Source organism: Dermacentor albipictus, chromosome 2 (genome assembly GCF_038994185.2).
Source record: "Dermacentor albipictus isolate Rhodes 1998 colony chromosome 2, USDA_Dalb.pri_finalv2, whole genome shotgun sequence".
Taxonomy (NCBI): Eukaryota; Metazoa; Arthropoda; class Arachnida; order Ixodida; family Ixodidae; genus Dermacentor; species Dermacentor albipictus.
Window position 1 is genome coordinate 118959228 of NC_091822.1, and position 23038 is coordinate 118982265.

The window sequence follows — 23038 nt, forward strand, 5'->3', positions numbered from 1 at the left end:
GTCGCAAGTAGCGTTCTTGGCCATTCCAGTGTGGAAAGAATAGGAGTTCGTGAATGCCACGCCAAGCCACAGGCGGCACAGAAGTGTTACTTCCACTCCTGGTAATCCAGGTGGAAGACGGAGTTGCAGACGTGGATCCAATCTGTGGAGATGTGTGTTCGGGATCTCACTGGTGTTCCACAGAGTCTGCATGAGCTTGCATGCTAGGGAGTGAAGCCTTGTGGCCGGATTCGTTCTCAACAATGGTATTGGTATAATATGGACACCATCTTGGGCCGATCAGGCAGCGTCATCAACACTGTGATTTCCAGAGATTCCGCAGTGACCTGGTATCCACTGGTAGATGATTATGTGCCCTTTGTCAATTGCGTGATGGTGGAGTAGTTGGATGTCTGCGACTAATTGCACATTAGGTCCATGGTTGAAGAGGACAGCAGACACTGGAGAGCTGCCTTCAAGTCACGAAAGATGGATCATGAACGTGATGATTTGTGACCAATTAACTCCAGAGCAGCACAGATAGCTGCGAGTTGTGCAGCCGTAGATGATGTAATGTGAGACGTCTTGAATTTGATGGGGACAGATTTTGCAGGAATTACCACTGCTCCAGCGGAACTTTCAGAGGAGACAGAACCATCCGAGTAACCGTGGATGCATTCTTTGTGCTTGTCATGTAGGAATAAAAGCACGGTTTGTTTTAGGGCAAAAGATGACATCTCCATTTTCTTTTTATGACGGGAATGAAAAGACGGGCCTGGAGTGGATGCAGGCGCAACAGTGGTAGAGATGGTCGTGCTGCTGCTATGAAGCTTGACGGTAAAGTTCCATGGTTGGCGGCAATAATCCTGCTGAATGCTGAACGACGTCGAGCGGCAAGAAGGGAGGTGAGATGATGCGATGGAAGACAGGCGAAGAGCCTGATGTGCATCCTTAAAGCGTCGACTTGAATGTGCGTGTTGATGGGCTGGTCATGTGCGATACGCTAGTGTTGCTGTCGTGGATGCACACCTGGGAAAGCCAAGACAAATTCGCAGAGCTTGAGCTGGCACAGACTGGAGGGCGCAGAGGTTGATCTTACGAGTTCCACCCAGTACAGGCAAGCTATAGCGTAGGAGACCCAGGAACAGGGTGTATAGAGTTAGAGCATCGCACTCACAGACGCACCCCGTGACTTACCTGTGAGAAATCTGAGCATGTGGATTATCATAACTAGTTTCCTTTTTAGGTAGGAGACATGAGGACTCCAGGAGAGGTCTCGATCTATTAACCGGTGTGTCTTCCCGTAGGCAATAGGCTGTCCATTAATTCTGACAACATACGGTCTCATTGCTTTGCGTGTGAAAGCGACCATAGAGCACTTGTCAGAAGACACCTCCAGACCTCGTGCTCGAAGATAACTTGATGTTAGTGTGGCCGCTTCTTGGAGTCTGGCACGCACCTAGGGACGCCTCGCTCCTGATGACCAAATGCATATATCGTCTGCATAGATTGACACATGGACAGATTGCGGAAGTGTATGAACGGGATCAATGAGCATGGGGTTAAATAGAGTGGGGCTCAAGAGTTCGCCTTGTGGTACACCACGGTAAGTGTTGTGTTGTGATGACGCATCATCGTGTGTTTGCACAAAGAATGACCTGTCCTTCAAGTAGCTAAATATCCATTGAAAAACAAGGTCACCTAGGCTGACATGCCCAAGGCATCCAGGATGGCTCGATGGGTTGTGTTGTCATAAGCGCCTTTAACGTCCAGGAACATCTCCACTGACAGTCTCCTTAGGCTTTTTTCGTGCTGAACAGAAGAGACAAGATCTATGACGTCTATAGAAGAGTGTCCGCATCGGGTAACCTGCCATGGCGTCAGGGTATATTTTATAGTGTTCTAGATACCACTCTAGACGTGTCAGCACCATCCTCTCCGTCACCTTTCCTAGACAACTGGCCAGAGCAATGGGACGATGAGACGCCACGTCTAGGGGTGATTTACCTGGTTTGAGCAGAGGCACACGGTGTCTTCACTTCCATACAGCAGGAACCACTCCTTCACGCCATGAATTGGTGCACACATCTAGAAGAGCATGCCGGGCTGTTTGACCGGGGTCGCCAAGAGCTACATATGCCACCCCGTCGGGCCCAGGCAATGAGGAACATCTGCACGCTGCCAGTGACACTTGCAACTCCTCGATGGAAAACGGATTGTCCATTTGAGAATCCCGCAGCATTGGAATGTCATGGTGATCATATGCGGGAACGAGGAGGGTAGACCAGCAACCTTCAAACAGAAGTCCTCCGCTTCGTCGATCTCTCGGTGACCTTGGCAGAGAGCCAGGCGTTTGAAGGGGTGGCGTTGTTGCTGTGATGCTCGAAGACCGTGCACCATTCTCCATATATGTGACAGGGGTTTATGTGAATCAAGGGAATTGCAGAAAGTCTTCCATCTTAGAGACTGCAGGGAGTTGATCCGACACTGTATCTTCTGTATGAGTCTCTCCTCCCTTAGGTCACAGATAGACTTGGTGCGCCTGTGTCTTTGTTCCGCGCGACAGCGAATTGCTTGAAGCCGCTCCTCTGTTTTGAATTCAGAAAATTTAGGAATAGGCCTAAAGACTTGTGGCTTCTTGAGCAGCATCATTAATTAGCTCCTCGATGTTGCCAGGCAGACAGTGCTGGATCTTTTGCCAATTCTTCTCCATGAGAAATGTGTATTTAGGCCAATTGATGCGTTCAAGAACTGTGGTAGAGTGTGACTTGCGCATGCCGTCGATTTTAATATATGTTGGAACGTGGTCACTACCATGTGTTTCGTTGTCCGGAAACCATTTCACACAGGCACTGAAGCATCTTGAATCAAAAGTTAAGTCCAGGCAACTGCTGTATGTCAATTCCTGCAGAAAAGTGGTATTGCCATCATTTAGGCAGCAGAGTTCATGGTACGACGCGAAGGATAGTACATGTCTTCCTCGACAATCCATCTTTAAGCTTCCCCATAGTGGATGATGCACATTGATATCGCCGTAATAATCCATGGTCCAGGTGTCGCTGTTAAAATACCACTTAGTCTTGCATTGTCGAATCGACTCGAAGGTTAAATGTAGGCACCTACGAGCGTGAGTGCAACGTTATTGAATTTTATAGCCAAACATACCTACTGATTGTCGTTACCAGGTGCCACTGGGTGTAAAGCATAAGTGAAATTGCATCTGATGTAAACCATGACCTTGCTGCGGTCGCTACAGGTGGCAGACATGAAAGCTTCATATCCTGATAGGCGGATGGCACTCTCAATGTTTGGTTCACAAATGACGATGATCGGAAATTTGTTCTTAAAAACAAATGGATGAAAGTCCGAAATGCGGTATTTAAGGCCTCTGGCAATCCACTGGAAGATAGAAGCTTCCTTGACTTCTTTAAGGAACCAGTGCAGAGGAGCAGCCATGGTGCTTCTCAAGACTGGACAGTACCGGATTCAGGGCATCCAGCATTTGAAGTGCACCGCGAGCTGCTGGAGTGTCACCATCATAAGGGCCCTTATGATGGTGACAACTTGTTTGTCGCGTCTTGGCTGCTGTCAGAAGGTGAAGCATGATTCGGCAAGCGCATTACATCTTGCTGCTCCGTTGCTTGGTCTAGCCGTGGCAACAGCGGTCACTCACTGTAATCAAGAAATCTGCAGAGTACAATCTCAGCCTCTCTATATGGTTTTCATAGATTATGAAAAGGCATTTGATTCAGCAGAGGTACCAGCAGTCATAGAGGCATTACACAATCAAGGAGTACAGTATGCTTACGGAAATATCTCGGAAAGTATCACAGAGATTCCACAGCTACCTTAATTCTCTACAAGGAAAGCAGGAAGATACCTATAAAGCAAGGGGTCAGACAGGGAGACACAATCTCTCCAATGCTATTCACTGCTTGCTTCGAAGAAGTATTCAAGCTATCAAATATGTAACTCTTGGGAGTGAGGATCAACGGCAAATATCTCAGCTACCTTCGGTTTGCAGATGACGTCCTGTTCAGCAACACTGGGGACGAGTTACAACAAATGATTGAGGACCTTAACAGAGAGAGTGTAAGAGTGGGGTTGAAGATTAATAAGCAGAAAACAAAGATAATGATCAACAGCCTGGCAAGGGAACAAGAGTTCAGGATTGCCAGTCAACCTTTAGAGTCTGTGTAGGAATATGCTTACCTAGGTCATTCACTCTCAGGGGACCCTGATCATGAGAAGGAAATTACAGAATAAAAGTGGGTTGGAATGCATATGGCAGACATTATCAGATCCTGACTGGAAGCTTACCATTGACACTAAAAATAAAGGTGTAAAATCAGTGCATTCTGCTGATGCTAAAATATTGGGTAGAAACTTGGAGACTGACAAAGAAGCTCAAGAACAAGTTAAGAACCATGCAAAGAGCAATGGAATGAAGAATGTTAGACGTAACGTTAAGAGACGGGAAGAGAGCAGTGTGGATCAGAGAGCAAACAGGACAGCTGATATTCTAATTGGCTTTAAGAGAAAAAGATGGAGCTGGGCAGGTCACTTAATGCGTAGCTTAGATAACCGGTGGACCATTAGGGTTACAGAATGGATGCCAAGGGAAGGGAAGGGCAGTCGAGGATGGCAGAAGACTAGATGGCGTGATGAAATTAAGAAATTTGCAGGTGCTAGTTAGAATCAGTTGTCACAGGACAGGGGTAATTGGAGATCTCAGGAAGAGGCCTTCGTCCTGCAGTGGACGTAAAATTGATGATGATGATGATTGTGGGGTTTTCGCAGGCCTTTATTATAGTGCTGTGACTTCCAGCTTCATGATGCTGCATAATGAATGTGACGTGGTTAATTTACACCTTTTCATTGCTTTGTCATTCTTTATAGTTACAGTATGTATGTAGAGTATAGACATTCTATACCTAAGCAAAATAAATTGTTAGGCAAGTCATTGTATATATTGTTATGGAGCAGTGAGGCTGCTCTAGAACTTCGCTGACACCGCCCGCCTGCTCACTGACCTGCTCAAAAAATGATGTTTCCTTCTCATGGGGCTCTGCGCAAGCCGATGCCTTCGTTCGCTTGCTAACAGCTCCCACTTTGCTGGCTCACTACGACCCATCTGCTGCTACTGAAATTCACACAGATGCCAGCGGCCATGGAATAGGAGCTGTTCTCATTCAACAGCAGGACAATGCACAGCATGGAATTGCATACGCTAGCCGCCTTCTCTTGCCCACAGAATGGAAGTTTTCTATCCAGAATGCAAGTGCGTGGCGTTGGTTTGAGCAGTAGCCAAGTTCCCCCCTTACCTATTTGGCCGCCCAGTTTTCGTTATCCCTGATCGCCATGCCCTGTGCTGTCTCTTATCGCTGAAAGACCCAACTGGATTGGCGGATGCAGCGACTACAAGAATACACTTTTACTGTTCTGGTCATTTACACAAGGACACTGACTGTCTATTTTGTCACTCGGTCAGCAGTCCAGACCATGATGCCGATGACTCCGAAGCTTGCGTCCTAGCCATTTCAGACTTGCGTGACATTCGCAATGAACAATGCCGTAATGACTCTTTTTGTCTCCTCATCGATCGCATAGCTTCTGTGCATCCTGAACCTGCTGTCAGCGCATTTGTACTCTGCCGCGGCATTCTGTACCAACGCAATTATAGCCCTGACAGCCTGCAACTTTAGCTCGTCTTACCTCGACATTTTCATGTAGAAGTTCTTCAGCAGCTACATGACACACCTACGGCTGGCCACTTCGGTGTCTCCCGTACCTACGACTGTGTATGATGACGCTTTTACTGGCACAGCCTGTATTACTCTGCGCCACTACCTTGCTGCCCGTGCACTCTGTCAGTGTTGCAAAGACCTGCTGTATTACCCGCTGGACACCTACACCCCATCGATGTTTTTTCCAAACTATTATTTTGCATTGACATCGATCTCCTAGGCCCTTTTCCTACATCTAAAAGTGGCAACAAGTGGGTCGCTGTCGTGACTGACTACCTAATGCGTTACGCCATCACGCAAGCATTGCCGATAAGCTCGCGTGATGGCATGTCGACGGCAAGATGAAAGTCAGATGACGAAGTTAGAAAGACATCAATGGAACGATCATGATGGCATGAAGTTAGATAAGGACAATGGAATGAACGCGATGCCATCAAGATGACTGTATGATAACATGTGCTGACGACGGCTGTATGACCATGAAGATGATCACATGGCAACTGCTTCAGGACAATGGATTGACGTTGACTATATGACGATAATGACATGACGACGGCATGATGAGAGTTGGATAAAGAAGCTGTAGTCGCAATGATGTAATGACCACGATGGCAGCTTGACAACAAATGCATGACGAAGATGTCATGACGATGACAGTATGACAGAACCGGACGGCATCCTGACCACTAGCACGTAACGCATGACATAATAATAGCATGACGAGAGTCGTACCACGAATCTGGGCTGACGATGATGGCATGACCACAATGGCATCACGACCACAAGGACCTATCTAGTGGCCCAGGCTGGTAGACAGCTTGGGCCACTGGGTCAGATAGATAGACTCAAAATGGTTGAATTATAGCAAATAATGCTAATCGCATTCATGATTTGATGTCTGTGTCAAGCCAAGGCAGGCACAGAGTGTGCCTGCTCTGTGCCTGCTGCTGCACTGTATCTGTGTGCAATGCAGCCAAGTTAAGGTTATCATGCTATCACATGGCTGATTGTTTGCACAGCATCAGTGGAAGAACACTATAATCCAGACAAGACAAAAGCCAGCAAAAGAAATGCATGCACATGATACAAGGAGTACACAAGACGAATGGTGGACTAACAACTCCAGTCCTCTGTACTCCTTGTTTCTTGTGTATAAGTTTCTTTTGCTGGTTTTTATCTTAGTTGGTCAGAACACTTGCCTTGTTGTATAAACCATTATTTCTTGCCATACAAGGTTTTCAGATGCCTTTTGTGTTTTGAACATGTCTTTGAAGTATCTCAGGTGAAAGAAAAGGAAGAACTGTTTGGTATTATTAAAAAAAAGAACAGAAAGAAAGATTTCTTTAAGAGGCAAAATAGCTGTAACAAAGGTGTGTGCCTGTAGCATGTCATGATGTGCACCTTGGTTGCTAGGAAAACTAGCATTCTTTGGTTCCTGTGTGCTGTGAAATTACAGTGCTCTGTGAGTGCATCTCCACTTATCTAAATGGCATATGAGTGTAGCATACATAATGACAGCTTCCATGACCAGCGCAGCAGATGGAAGTTGGAAGCCTAGTGGTTTAAATGTTTTCCATGGTGGTGTGGAGTAGTTAGCTCAACTTGGCACTGCGAGGTATCCAATAGAAGAAAAAAATGAGTATACATACAAGCAACTTCTGGCTTGGCGCCTATGTGGGGCGGGTGTTTACTTGGCAAGGTGTTGCCAATCCTGTGACGGCTTGACCAACAAGGAAGAAAGTTACTAACTTCAGTGCATACAACAGTGTCTTACAACAGCGGGTCACGTTATGTTAGAATTGTAAAAAGAATTGTTGAGAATGTTTTCAAATGTTCGTCTTGCCGAACAACAAGCAATTTTTTGTGTATGTGTGTAAATGCTTCAGGTGCTTTCATTGTGAGGTCTTATTATTAAGCAGCTAATGTTCTGCCTCTTTTTTTTCTGCTTGTCAGGTGGAGATAGTCCTGTCACCAGAACTGAGGAAACAGGCAATTCATGCCCTGTCCAATAACTGGCACGTTTTGCATTCCATAAGTTGCAATCTGGTAAGTTGCTCTCCTTTCCTGAATGTGCCAAATCAGATGAACTGTTTTGTTGAGTGTGTGTTTGCAATATTAGAAAAAAGTAAATATGTGCACTGAAGGAAGGCGGAATATTGTCATCATGGGCTGTCAGTATGGGCAAATCAATCCAAACTTGCTCGGGAGGCATTACAGTTGATTTGTATGAATGAAAATTTTTATACAGAAGCACTCAGCGTCTCACGAGCATGTTCACCTGACATTGCACTACACAGAATTAAGAAAATGTGCCGCAGTATTCATGAACTGAAAATGATGTCATCTATGTACGTACATCCAGGGTTTGTCCAGAAAGTAGGACTGATTTTTTTTTTGACTTATTCACAATTTTGACACATTGACTAGTCCTCAAGATGTGCCCTTTCTGCATCAACACAGCGTTTCCTGCGACTCTGCCAATCGCTGAAGGCTCCCTGGAACGCAGAAACCGGAATTCTCTTCAGCTCCCCCATTACGGCCTCTTGAATAGCCTGGACCGAGCTATGGTGCAGTCCTTTCGTGACCATTTTCAGTCGGGAAAAGAGAAGGAAATCTGAAGGAGTGACATCTGAGCTTTTGGGTGGCTGGGGAAGTTGTGTGATGCCATGTTTGGTCAGGAAGTCCATGACAGCAAAGGCAGTGTTGCTCGGTGCATTATCGTGATGGAGCCTCCATGATCCAGCGATTGCGGGCATGGGCAACTTGTTTTCTGAGTCTTTCAAGTACTTGAAAGTACCTGAAAGTACTAGTGTACCATGCGGTACCGACTCTCTATGAACCACTCCTTTGCAGTCAAAAAAGATGATCAACATCAATTTCATTTTCGACTTGCTCATGCGGGCTTTTTTCTGGTGAGGTGAGATGGGGGTGTGCCATTCAGAGCTGTGGCGATTTGGCGTGGGGTTGTACTCAAAAAGCCATGACTTGTCTCCAGTGATAACATTGTCGAGAAAATTTGGATCGTCACAAACACAATCAAGAAGTTCTTGACAAATCACAAGACATCTTTGTTTTTGTTCATCGGTAACACCTTCAGTACCAGTTTTGCGCAAACTTTTCTCAATCCGAAGTTTTCGGTCATAATTTGGTGCACAACAGCTTTTAGCAAATTTAATCGTTCTGATGTCATCCGCACACTCAATCTACGGTCGGAGTTCAAAGATATTGCAATTTCATTTTGTCACTTTTTGCCATTGAAGGGCGTCCTGACCTTTGCTCATCTTCCAACTTGCTCTCTTCCCTCCCGAAACAATTTGTGTCACTCAAAAACACTTATCGACCCATGGCATCATTCCTATAAGCAGTCTTGACCATGTCATGGATCTCACTCGCAGTTTTGCAGTTTGATGCAAAGCTTCACTGCGTAACACTGCTCCAACAAATGATTCATTGTGCAGATAACAAGGCACTTTGAGAGGGGTTCACCTTAAACCCAATCTACACTTCTTGAAGGCTTGCAGATGACTGGCGCGCTTGCAGCTAAGACCCTTACCACCCAACCAATGCAGTAACATCACCCTCCTACACCACGTTGTGGGAAAAAATGAGTCCTACTACTTCCCTGACAAATCCTGTATGTAGGCAGCAGTAATAGCTCTACATAACCTTGAATACCCTGTTTATTCCTCTCTTACCTTAACTCTAACCTTTAATCTTGCCTCTGTACCTCTTGTCAATTACCACTTGGCCATCTTTATCTTAACTTTGGCTGCAATGTTTGTTATGTACCCTCAAGGATGACTGACATTTTCTTGCCACTCCATCTTTTCATGGTAACATCTGCATCTGCTTGGCTATGTTGAATCTCAGACTGTTTAGGCACATTGCTTTCATACAGCTTTACTCGCAAGTGTGGTTATTGCAGGTTGATCATGATGTAACTCGCAAACTTGCTGTTGTTTCGCTACAGGCACTGTTCTTGGTCGAGTTTGCAAAGAAGTCGGAAGATGCACAAATTCAAGTTGCCATCCTGGGCTTCTTTGTGCAGCCGTAAGTCTGTCAAGCTTTAGCGTGCGCTTTTGGCACTGACGAAATTTTGATGACCCATTGTTTTGCAGGCCTGGCACCATTCTGCTCGACAACATAACAAAAATGAAAGTCATCCACGACCTGCTGATCACAGTAAGTGCGAATCTCTCGCCTGTAAAATGCTGCACGCCTCGGCCCCCAGCACCATACATATGTGATTAGACGTGACAGGTCTCTGAAAACCTTGCTGCACTCGGGGACTTCGATGTCTTTTGCAGCGATAGTTTTTGTATTTTACAGTTACAGTTGTGCTTTGTGGTTGCGAGATTGAAGGTTAACTAGATTTGCCCTGCAATTTGTTCTGATAGTGCATTGTTGTTCACTACCAGCTCTGTGGTCGTGCAACAACCAGCACTGCACTACCTCTCCCACAAGAGAGGGCAACTCAGGAAAAGCCTGCATCAGGTGAAACAAATATTGAGGTGCAGCACCTCCTGCATCAGCTCAGGGAGCACAGGCAAATGAAACAGACCTCACATGTGGCACAAGTTCACGAAAGCGGGAACAGCAGAAATGACACTACAGCTTCTCTCACGAAAAAGATACCTGCAACGGTGGCTTCGTGTTCATGGCGTTCTGTTGAGCACAAGGTCATGGGTTCAATTCCCGGCCGCAGCGGCCGCATATTGATGGGGGCGAAATGCAAAAATGCTAGTGTGCTTTGATTTAGGTGCACATTCACAAACTTTTTAGGAGGTGAAAATTAACCTGGAGTGCCCAACATGCTGTCCCTCATGACACACTGCACAGCTTCAGGACATTAGAATTCACAATGTAATTTTAATAATAATAAAAATTTATTTTAAAATCTTTGCGCACCATATGCTAGCTGCCTAAAATATGAGTATAGTAGCTTCCCACAAAGACTATACAGTGAAACCTGGACATATTGAACCCACATATAACAAATTATTGTATATAACAAACAGCTTTAAAAACCCCTTGAAAAGCCTTGCATAAAATTTGTATTTTATATATAGAATTACCTATATATCTAACTTCTCTGTGATCCCCTTCAGATTCCTTATATCCAGGTTCGACTATAACACTAAGTTGCCATAAGAGGTTTGGATTATCCGCTTAGTGTGGAGAAAGTACACAGCGCAAAGCTGTAGCAGTACTGCGTGCTGTTTCTGATCTTTTGTCATTTATTGATTGCGTGCACCAAAGTTATTTCTGCTTCAAATGAATAAGAACTACCAAACAAGGAGTATGCCATGAATGGTTACGTTATTGTGCGATGCCCCTGCATATCACTTCTACCCGGAGGGTGCTGGTGAAATGACTTGTGTCTAAATTTTTTCAATGGCTACTGTAATGGTCTTGTAGCAACGCCTGGCCAAAGCTTGTTGTTTGGTAATGAAAGTGGATTGCATTGGATTTGAAAGTAAACTAAACAAACTGGCACCTTTCGCAAATTTTTCATGCATGAAACAGAACTTGATGTGCCGAGAATGCAAGATCTGTGACATTGATGAGGCTGACGTCTTCGTACTAGCTTAAGTGCAACTTTGGCCTCCAGTTTTATACCCTAACAAGCCATCCCTGTCTGTTAAACAAATGCCAAAATAATATTAAAAAAAAAAAAACATTACCAGACTTACTGTTCCAATTTATGTGTGCAATTAAAACTCGCTCGGGAGTGCCATTATTGCTTTGTGAACCTGTGCAAAAAAAATGTAACGAAAATAAATGGAACAATGCTCAGCAAAGCAAGGTGTTCAGTTGATATAGGCTCTTCTGTGCTCCCAAAAATCTGTCGGGTACTGCTTGTTTCTTTCATCAAAAGTGCTTTGTATTCCACTAACTGTGAAGCCCGTCATCAGGTTTACAGTCATCATAAACCGACACACAAAAGGGAAATTGACACCTCTTATGTGTGGCTATATGAATGTATAGGGCTAAGTCTAGTGCATGTACAAGTATGCAAGAAAATTCTTGGGAGGACTTCCACCATTGTACCTAAAGTAGCAGAACATTGATGTGTCATGTGGAGGTTGTGAATTTAGCTCCCACAGGCAGCCAAGTTGTCATTCTTCCACTTTCAGCTCCCTTTACCTAATTAATTCTACAATTTCCTTAAATGATGCAGTTAATTTCATGCATTCTTTTTTTTGGCTTCACGTGTTTAATCTACTAGCAAAGAAGTGAGCCCTTAAGATATGCAAAATAGTACATATACACTCTGAAAACACACGCTTACTCAATAGATTTTGAGACGTGTTCAATAAGGTTTATATACAATTGTACATACATAACTGTGCAACAAAAGCTGTTTGCAAAAACATGAGACTTCAAAAACATGAGACTTCAAAAATGGAAGAATGTTAAAGGAGAATACGTGAGCACAATCAGTCATCATCACCACTTCCTGACATGTTCTCATCCCCTGAAGAAGCAGGAGTGCTTGCCGATGCCTCTTCCTCGTCCTCAGACTTAGCACGAACAGGTGAACTTTTGGGCGATTCTGCAGGTGATCCAGCAGGTGATCCTGCAGGCGATCCTGCAGGCGATTCTTTAGGCTCTTTCTTGACCTTCTTGCTTTTCTCATCGTCACTGCTGCCTGAGCTACTGATGTACTCCTTGCTCTTGAAATTTCCCTTTAGGGGTGACGACGATGACGTGGGCTTGGGTTTAGGTGTGCTCGCCGGTTTGCTCTTTTTGACAGGCTTTTTGTCTTTCTCGTCGTCACTCTCCTGGGGTCGGTCCTTCAGACTAGCTTGATAGGCAGCCATGTCTTCCTTGTACTTAGCTGCAGCTTCGGCAGCCTGTTCCTCCCACTTTGACTTGTCTGTCACCTCTTTCCAGAGCTCGCCAGCACGCTTGGTCACATCAGTGATGCTGAAACCTGGGTTGTCCTTCTTGATCTTGTCACGGTTTTCGGCAAGCCACAGGAAGTAGGCACTCGGTGGCCGCTTGGGCTTGTTGGCATCACGCTCTTTCTTTGGGCGACGTGGTTTTCTCGGTTTCATGCCAGGCTCCCTGACGGTCTTGGCACTCTTCGACTTCTTTTCCTTCTTTGGTTTGTCGCGTGTTTCACTGCCGCTTCCACTACCACTGCCCTTTCCTCCTCCACTGCCAGCCTCACTGTCCGAGCTAGACTCTACATTGCTATCAAACTCCTCAGCCACTTCACTGCCAGACTCGCCGGGGTTGAACGATTCGTCTGAGGATTCATCAGAATCCACTTCGTCCCTCTGGCGGCCTTCGTCTTTGACTCGGGCCAAGTAAGCATCAGGGGCATCCTCTGCATCAGAGTCAATAAGCTCGTCATCCTGGTAGTTTGGCTTTTCCTTGGTAGTTCCGAGCGACCCACGGTTCTTGATGCGGAGCTTCTTGTCACTCACATAGTCGAAGAGCCTCCCGTACTCTTCCTTCTCAATGCTACTAAATGTGTGGACGAGACCACTCTTGGCCTCCACCTCGAAGTCGAATGACCGCGTGCTCCCACCGCTACGTGCGAAGTTGACGCAGGCAATCTCGTCGAAACGAATGTGTACGGGCGGCTTGTGAATGTATATGAATCCCCGCTCGAGCGGGTAGAGCAGTCCGTTGCCCGCCCTGTACGAACAGGTGATGCAGTTGGTGCCCCCGTGGCCCTTGAAGTTGCCCGGCACAGTGATCTTCCGCTGCACCACAGCCTTCATGACGCGGCTGATGACCTCGAACGTGGGGCCCGACATGTTCTTCTGCAGCTTGTCTTCAAACTTCTCCTGGATGTCGGCATCCGACAGCGCCAGCTCGATGCTCGTCTCTTCTTCCTTGTTGAACAGAAGTATAAGAAAGTGATAACGTGTCTGGCCCTGCTTGATCGGCGGATCCAGACTGAGCACGAAGAACACCTGGCGGTTGTCCTTGTGCGGCAGCAGGAACAGGCGCAGCACCGTCGTGAGCGGGATCTTGTAGTCGAACGTTTTGCCGTGGAGCTGGATGAAGGACGGGAAGATCTTGATATCGTAGCGACCGCGAGGCGTGAGGCATTGTAGCTCCTTGAAGGTGACCATGGCGTCTCCCGTCGCCTGGATGATGCTGGCCTTGGAGAGCACGTTGTTTCGGAAGGCCTGTATCGCGTCCATCTCCGAGTTTGGGTCGGTCGGGATGTGAAAGCGCAGCTCCATCAGCGACACGGCCGCGTCGTCGTTCTGGTGGAACTCGAGCGTCACCTCGTTCTTGGCCGTGGTGCAGTGCGAAACGTTGCCCAGCGGGATCTCGTAGGCCGAGCTCTTGTCCACGTCGAACGAGAGGACGCTGCCTTCGAAGCGTGCCGTGCCCCAGTTCCAACCCTTGAGGCACAGCTCGCGCGAAGCGAGCGGGAGCTCGAAGTGATGCTGGAAGAACTTGGCGAGGCGCTCCTGCTCGTCGTCTTGGAAGCCGCCGAAACGGTACATGCCGCCCGTCTTCATCATGATGCGGAGCCCGTAGCCGGCGCCCAGGCGCTGCCAGCTGATGCTTTCCATATCGGAGCCCTGCACTTGCTCCACTTTTCCCGTCTTGCTGTTCTTGAAGACGACTCCCTGGTTGGTCATCTTCAGTCGGCCCGACGTCATTGCGCCGCGATCCTCCTTGAAAACGTCGGGAAACTCGAGAAAGTCCATGCTGCCGCTTTGCGAGATTGTCGAGGCTGTTTGACAAACACGTGCGTCGGCGACCGGCTTTGTGGCGCCGTTGTTTGCGCGGTATGAGGCGCCCTTTTCGCTCGTAAGCCTACGAAGCGCGCAGCACAGTGTTTGTGACATCGAATAAGGTTTCCGATAAATTTAATCGAAATGGGCTGCGTTGGCTTTTCCGGCTTTGCACTCGTTTGCCGCCAGGGCGCCTTGGCGCGTGTTTTAAATTTCCGTGGTTGCTGTTAACTAGTTTGGGAAATAAAGTTCCTTTTCTCTCTCTCTCTCTATCTAGTTGACGCGAACTCGAAACCTTTATTACTGAGTATTTCTCGTTCCTTTTTTTTTTTCTTCTGTAAACGTCATATAGTGCACAGAGTTAGCCTTCAAATTGAAAATGGCCTCTTGTGTTAACAGCAAGCCCAAGCTTTTTCTGTGTCTTTTTTTTTTTCAGAATGCTGCATTTGAATCGCACGGTAAAAATGCGTGATTATAAGCTTATAAAGCTTGGAAAACAGGTCATGCTGTCGGCATGTAGCTTGTTCCTGCATAAGAAAACGATTTCCTTGCAGCTCGCTACCTGAATTTTGGTTTGGGCTTCTGCTTCTAGCGGCACATCTGATTTGCTACGTTTTCTAGTGTACTTACAACGCAAACACTGATTCCCTTCAGCTTTAGTGCCAGAACATGCTTGCGAATGGTACACTGCACCAAACTTACTGCACTGGTCAGACTTAAAGGACTGAATATCACACCCAGGGCACAGCAACGGTGCGTCAGCTTTCTTTAATGCTGTTAGGGCGTCACCTTTGGTGGCCATGAAAAATTCATCAACCTTGATGGTGCGGCAGTATATGCGGCACAATGAAATTTCTGGCTGTTCCCATGTCAGCTCATAGCACACTGTGAATGTGACATGCTTAATAACAAGCCCATCTCCTGTTTCCATGCGAACGTGCCATCCGAAGCAAAGCGCTCCAGGCTCATTTGGTAGCACAATTCTAGTACAAAAAGCTGAAGGTGGTGAAACATTGCTGAACTGCTGCAGGGACGTACGTCTCCAATGCTGGTTGTACGTCATTGCCTTCAGCGAGTTCGCAGTCAGGTGTGCTTTCACGTAAAGCCTTGCACTTTGATGGTGGTGGATGGTGGCTGGCGAGATCTCTCTGCTTTCTTTTTTTCGGAACAGGCTTTGTCAGATATTTAGGTGCATCAGGGAATATAGTCAGCACAGCATCATCAGTAAGCACTGGCCGTTCGCGTTCAGGCTGGGTAACCTCTCCATTGATCACATGCTCAAATGATCTCTGTATGTAGCATTCATCAAAATGACAAGAACACACTACGCATGTATTGTTGAGTACCTTGTCATCTCGTTTGATGTTTCTGGCCCATGTTTGCAAGCAAACAGGATTGGCAGGGGCTCAGAACAATCACACCTTTTCCTCTGACAACTTGTACCCATCCTTGCACAACCGCCCAAAGCGCGTCCTACCCTTATGAGCAGGCATGGTCACTCACATTCGGTACATACCAAAGCTGATGTTCGAAACTCCTCGATCGTACAACGCAGCAGCACAAGGTCAAAGCGCAGTCACAGCAGAAGCACACCACTAACATGCCAACTGCCCAGTCTGCCTCGTTACTGTGCCCGGCTGCGCAACAACTTTCTAGTGCACCAGAGGGCTGCAACGTTATCTGGTGGGTGGATCCAAAAACATTTTGCTTTGCCCACTGGGGGCGTCGGCCGCTCAAGACACTAGAAAGCCCTTTCTAGCCTCTCTACTACTGCAGCTGCACTCCCGTTTCATGAACTATGGCTCTCTTTCATCTTGAGATTTTCTTTTTACATTGCTTTATGCATCCAGTTTTGCAGGTAAAAAAGATCAAAACTAACATGTGTTATGTGTGGAAATTTCGTTTTGTGTGTGTGTTTGTGTGTGTGTGTGTGTAAAAGAGAGAGAAAAAAATTCACCTAACGTCTGGCAAGTTATTTGTTCAAAATTTTTAAATGTCATAGGTCACACAGATGACATCACTTTCATTTCACAGGCAAAGCCAGAGTGTGTCCAGTGGTATGCGGAATTCCTGAAAGATATTGCACGACTAGAGGACAGGGAAGGGTAAGCATGGATTCAGATTTCTGCATTGAGTGCAGCTATCACTTCATTATGCTTGTCGCATTCAGTTTCATCCCCTTCAGTGTGTTTCATCGTCACCATGTCAAACTTTTTCACACTTCCTCCCACCGCTTCTCATCATAAAACTACTCTGGACCTGTAAGACAACTAGAGTAATGACATAAGTGCGACATGCCAAACCTTTCATTCTACTGCTGGTTTGCTCACAAAATTTATTTATTTATTTATTCAGTTTACCCTACAGGCTCGGAGGAGCATTGAGTAGGGGGGGTTACAGAAAAATGACAAATAATTAACGCAAAGAAGGGAACTGCATAGTAAGAGAAACAAATACGTTTGTACATTGGAAAAAAAAAGAACACTGTTACCCAGCTTTCCTTAATTCCATGTGCACCTTGCCCTCATTGCTTTTCTCTGACTGATTAGACTGTTGCACTTTCAGGCCACAACATCTCCTGAAACCTCAGCGTGAAGCCTTTGAACAGGTTTGTTGGCATGTATTCTTGTAAGCTGAATGATTTGCTTTCTGCCCATTTTCTTTGTTTGCTGCTGTGCCGCAACATATGGTGTCCCCGTTAATTCTCATTCTTACCCTGTTCATTGCCTTACCTGTGCAGCTTTCGAACTTGCTCCACCTTCCGACCATGGCTGCTGACATGGACTTTAGGGCCGACACTGTTCACTTCCTGCTTGACGCCTACACTGCAAGGGTCAGCAGCAAGGATGGCTCTCAAGTATGCCACCATCTTGTGCTCATTGTACTTCCTCTGAACACATTCATTGCACTTGGAGTTTGCAATGGCATGTTCAAAACCTAGTATTAAGTCATAAGGTTGGAATTCCATCCTGCGCTTCTGATATCTAAAGTCATAATAGCATTGAAAGGCTCACACATGTTAATATTTAGGCCTTGTGTGTATATTTGCTACATGTTACAATTTCCCTAGAGTTTCTATGTCATTAGGGACTTTTAACCCGTCGCAGCAGCTCAGTGGCTATGGCATTGCGCTGTTGAACACGAGGTCATGGATTCAATTGCTTCCGCGGTGGTAGCATTTCGATGGAGGCTGAATGCAAAAACACTTGTGTACTGTTCCTTCAGCAAATATGCACCAGAGGTGCATTGGGTGCACATTAAACAATCCAAGGTGGTCAAAATTATTCTGCAGTCCTCCACTATGGTGTACCTCATAGTCAGATTGTTGTTTAACCCAGAATTTAAATTAACTTGAAGTAGTCTGCTTTGCACTGTTGGGTCGCAGTTCTCAAGCTCGCAGTCCTCGTTCCCATGGTCGCTTTCACTGCCCATTGAACATATGAGCATTGAAGCTGCTCATGGCCTCCTTCCACTGCACTTGGAACCAGTCCCGTTTGAGTAAATGAGATGTTTCATGTTGCAAGTGACATTAACAACTAGTAGGGAAAATTGCAGCTGGAATCCTCAATGTAGAAAAGGTGATCGATTGACAGAAAAAGAATAGTAATGTAGTAAATACTGGTAAGTAATGCAGTGGACCCTACTGGTGTATGTGAACTGTTCAATTGAAATGTTTTTCCGCGTGTGACGGGCTTTACTGTGCCAGAAACTTCTTTGTGTGTTGCGAATTGTGGAAGAGCCGCAAACGTATATAGATCAGTTCTAGCAGACAACTCTATGTTTCGTTTTCTTTCTCTCACTTTCTATATTACTTACATTCCTGTGTCTTTGGCGGTTTCCTCAAACACATAATTGCCTTTATCCTGTTCTGTGTAAAGTGAGTGTCACTACTTGTCTGCTGTCCAGGGTGAAGCCGTGCGGAAGTTGTTTCAAAGTGCAGTCTTAAAGAGTATTGTGCCCTTGAAGAAGACAAAGCTCACTGAATTTGTGGACTTCCTTTCATCACTTCTGCTTCGAACCAAAGGTAAATGCACCTGCCATTATTTTGTTTTTGTGTCTGTATTGTACACCGAGAAGAGCAAAAACGGCAATATCTCTAGCATCTGAGGTGGGTAGTGATGAAAGTAGCCCTGAACCATGGGACTAAAATGGAAGAACACTATTACAGGTGTCGTTTTTCTATGCTCATGTTTTAGCACTGCTTGTTTCAAAACATTGATGGAATTAGGCCTGTTGTAAACGTCCTAGTTGTGAAGTAAGGTGCCCTGGATAACTCCCGATACCACTCTTCAGCTGTAAATTTTGAGAGCCATTGTTGTAGTTACAGCTCCGGTATGCTTGTCTAGATCGAGTAAGGGGCTTGAACACTGCATGCTCTGTTTTGTGCAGTTTATCTTAGAGCTATGTACATTCAGTATTGTTTTAATTAAAGGGGCCCTGAACCACTTTTTAACGAATTGAGGAAATGCATTTGAGATTACATTACACTATTTCAAAAATACTTTGCCACAAGAAGTCCTTCAATGCATTCAGCAAAAGCGGAGTTAATGGCAGTCAAACATACCGTTTGTGGGGCTTCCACTCCTTCTTCAATGATTTGCACTGGGAAGGTTATGGCGGAGCGGGGTGTGCTCCACAAGGCTCCAGCTACTGAACGTCACCATGGTGCAGTTAAAATTTGATCTTGAATGCTCAGATAGAGTCCACCATTTCCAATTTTGGCACTTACGATGAGACAGACATGTAAGACGTGGTTGTCCTCAGTGAGCCGCAGTGTGCTTAGACAGTGGATTCATTGTGGCACCCTGCAGTGGCCACGGTATCTACGCTACATAGCAGACCGCAGCTACATGCAACTGCAGCCTTTGCTTTCTGAACGACAGGACTAGAGTGCGAGCTGGCATTCATGTGCACTTGTCTGGCTGTGTTATGGGGTGCGGGCCGGGTTTGTCCTGCACCGGCTTGGCCGAGGGATAGTAGCCACATCCAACTTGCGCATATTGAAGTGCTCTCATTACGGAGCGAAGTCTGCCAAGGCATCTAACCAGGAGCAGCCCAGAGCGAGCGCGTGCTCCAGCACGCGTGTTGTCTGACCTTAATAAGTTTCGCATGGTTTGAGGCTAGTTGAGTCGTCAAAACTAGTCGAAATAGCGAGACCCGATGGCTACGACACCAATAAGCAGGGTAACCAAAGTATTCCTACGGAGACAGCCGCAGCCGAACGGGAGAAGGCGATAGTCGACTTCTTCTGGCAGTATGTAATTATTATAGAAATTCAAAAGAATATATTCACTTACTTCAGCCTGTTTATTAAACTGCATCAGTAAATATACGCAGTAACAGTAGGAAGAAACACACTGATCAAAACACCCATCTTGATCGATGTCAGCTATCGGCCAATAGCCGTGTATAGGAATGTGCTGTATTACAAAATACAAATGGCTTAATGCACATGCCTCACAAGGATAGGTTACATAGGCAATGCATGCAACTGTGTCTGGCATGGAAGTGTCCAGTCCTGTCTGCACCCTTGGCTTTAATGTCATGTGCGTGGCATTGCTGCCATGGAACCTACTGAGCAGCTCCCAAGACCATGTCCCAAATGGCTTAAATACATGCTTCACGAAGCTGGGCTACACATACACCCGTTGACTAACTGTGGTCGAATAAGGAATGTCACAGACTCCATTAACACTCGTTGTTAAACCTCTGTTAATTATATCAAGCCTGCATCTTCCCACAAACATCTCTCTTGCTTGGATAAATACATGATGTGTCATCTTTCGATGGAGTATCCAGGTCAGAATGTTCATGACCAGTCTGTACTTGAATCCTTGTGATGCCACTATGCCCACAAGCACTGATCTAGTTTTTTTGTGTGACTGAGAGTGCTCAGGGCTGGTAACGTTAGCAATGATAGTGTTTATGTAGCCAAGAAAGTGGGAGTGGACAACTGCCACCATAGCTAATTTGGCAGAGCACTGCACATGTCATGAAAAGGTTTGGCTCCAACTTGTTGCTTTTCTTTTGCGGCCCTATCATTTCTTTCCATTTAACAAGAATATGATGGTAAACATGCATTTACCTTCCCCTACAGTTACTACTGTACCTTGCTTTATAATTAGCAGGCAATGCTCGGAGCATTCAAGTACTAGTGTCGTCATAGAAGTCTCAATTCGTGCACCTTGCAGAGCAATTTCTTTTTAGCTCGCAGTGCTTTCTATAGAATAAATACCTTATATATGACACCTACAACTTGTGAATATAATGTTATGTCAAATCACATATTATTTGTGCACCTTTTTGCTGCTAGTAGTACACGACGTACTATGTTTTGGTTGTGAAAGCAAGCAATGCACTGTAACTGCTGGTCACAGAAATGTGTCACTGTGCTCGTCCAGTGGTAAATAAATATGTTTGGATCTCTGACACACTATATTTAGTAGCGAATGTGAGCAGTTGTCTCTAGCCTTTGTAGCACTGACTGCTATGTATGAAAGGAAAAAAGGTAATTTTCTCAATATTTTTCCAAGTTTCTGCATTTATTGGTTTATATTGATACATGCATATTGCATGTTTCTTGTGGCTGATGCATGCGGGCGCCCCGACTAAGACAACGAACACTCTCTGGCTCTTGAGCTGTCGGCTGAACTGGCTAGCGCTGCGTTATCCTTTGTAAATACACTTTGTAAATAGTCTCCAGTTCTTATTCCTTCGTTCGCGTAACAATATTATTGTCAGTTGACTAAAAGTAAAGCTTTCCAGCTTCCCTCATTCATCTTGCACTAAGAGTATAGCTAGTTATGTGGACACAAATTAAATCATTCCTTAGGAAACATGCAATGTGGGCACTCATGCCAGGGACCCACATTTGCATGTACTAAGTATATTTATAAAGATGGTTTTAATTATTATTATTATTTGTTTTTTGTTGTTGTCAGCTTCTTTAGATCGGGCAAGCACGGACATCAAAAAGTGCCTCAAGAAGACCAAGCACACGTTGGAAAGGCTTGACTCTGCAGCCGGCCTGGACGAACCCGTGGCAACAGCTTTCAAGGTGCTGCTGCTGTACCTCACCATCCTGACTGCACTGGGAATCTCCGATGACCCCTCATCTCTGCAGGTGAGGGACCACTCTTTGCAATATTTTTTTTCTAGCATCTCATTTATGATAAAAACAGCTTTCCATGTGTGGCAATAATTACAGGCAGAAAAGCAATTGGTGTTCTACATATCCATATTATACTCTAATGCTACATTGAAACGGGGCTAGTTCTCACAGATTCTTCTTAGGAAGCCTGTGCTTGCAGGATTAATTTTTGTTAACAGGGTTACCGTACTTACTTGAATCTAACGCGCAGTTTTCTTCCGATATAACGGGTCTGACAATTGTGTGCACATTAGAATCGAGTACGACCCTGAATCAGCGTTACCATATCACCATCGGCATTTCAATATGGCCGCCTCATATGTGCTTCGAGCCTAGCTGCCGTAGCTTTCTCCATGTGCTGTAGTACGTGTGCTTAGGCAATGCCTCCTTTGGCTTAGGTTGGTGCACCGTCCGTCTTCCCGTTTTCTGCATTTGCTTTATCAGCATGGAAGTGCTGGCTGCAGTGACATGCCGAGTTCATCACGTTGCCGCAATTAAAAGGAAAGCGATCACGTAATCGGAGACGGACTAAAATCGGGCCATATCACGGGTGTTTGGAGTTCCCGAAACTTGCCTGTGGGACTGGTACAAACAGGAGAGGCATTCTACACCGGTAGCTGCTAGGTACTGCGCGGCTGCGTGGCCTCTACCTTGAAAGCGATCTGCAGCGGAGACAAGAGTCTACGTATCTAAGCGCACCACGCTGTGTTCTCTTCGCTTAGTTCGCGTCGAAGCGAGAGGCTGCACAAAGTTCAATTCCCTCGCTCCTGGTACCGCACTTCCTCACTACAGCTTTTAAAGAGTTTCCGCGGTGATTGAGTGAGACATATTCATGCTTGTGTGCGCACTACACCATGCTTGTTAATTTGGTTAGTAGGCGAATGTTTAAAAGGTTATGCGGCCGATAAAACTACTGTCCTTACATTTTGTGTAGCTGTCTACTAATTTGCCATCGTAATGAATGCTTCGGCTTTCACGCGAAACTGTGACTTTTTTATTTATCGCAACTTAAGTGCATTGGGAGTAAATCATAGTTTTTTTTCATATGAGAGAAAGTTGTATTTCTGTATGAGAGAATGAGGTGTGCGGTACTGTATACAAACTTTTCTTTCTTTAGGTTACGGCAAACAGGTGCATGTTAAAATCGAGGGTGTTCTTTTTTTCCCTTTTTTTTTTGTCATGAAAAACAGGTGCGCGTTACAGTCGAGGGCGCGTTAGAGTCGAGTAAATATGGTACGTTAGCACATAACTTAAGATAGAGGTCCTGGAAGCAAGGGCTGTTGGTTTTTCCCTGACAGGGCCTTGGTCACTAGATCAGTCGCACACATCCTAGGGCAAGTTGAACAGCACGTTGGCTTCTGCACAAGATAGACAAATGCATTTAAGGTGATGAAGTTCACACATTGCTTTGTCGTTGTCATTATGTCTTCATCTGCGTTGTACTACTAAAT

General features: G+C 45.6%; 2 protein-coding genes across 2 annotated transcripts in view; one reads left to right on the plus strand and one right to left on the minus strand.

The window, feature by feature from the left end:
• LOC135918894 (myb-binding protein 1A-like protein) overlaps positions 1-23038 on the plus strand; it is a 68468-nt gene that overhangs the window by 11838 nt on the left and 33592 nt on the right. The window contains exons 9-16 of the mRNA XM_065452578.2: positions 7680-7772; positions 9697-9776; positions 9845-9908; positions 16472-16542; positions 17003-17045; positions 17178-17294; positions 18344-18461; positions 21379-21560. Of these exons, the coding sequence (XP_065308650.1) occupies positions 7680-7772; positions 9697-9776; positions 9845-9908; positions 16472-16542; positions 17003-17045; positions 17178-17294; positions 18344-18461; positions 21379-21560 (768 nt within the window). The remainder of the gene's footprint in view (positions 1-7679; positions 7773-9696; positions 9777-9844; positions 9909-16471; positions 16543-17002; positions 17046-17177; positions 17295-18343; positions 18462-21378; positions 21561-23038) is intronic.
• Positions 12027-14562, minus strand: Ssrp (structure specific recognition protein). Its single transcript, XM_065452572.2, has one exon. The coding sequence runs from the start codon at positions 14549-14551 to the stop codon at positions 12167-12169; it is 2385 nt and encodes a 794-aa protein (XP_065308644.1). The 5' UTR covers positions 14552-14562; the 3' UTR covers positions 12027-12166.

What these genes read in the sequence shown, in the direction of transcription:
- Ssrp (XM_065452572.2), bottom strand. Translation starts at nt 14,551, where the DNA reads ATGTCACAAACACTGTGCTGCGCGCTTCGTAGGCTTACGAGCGAAAAG.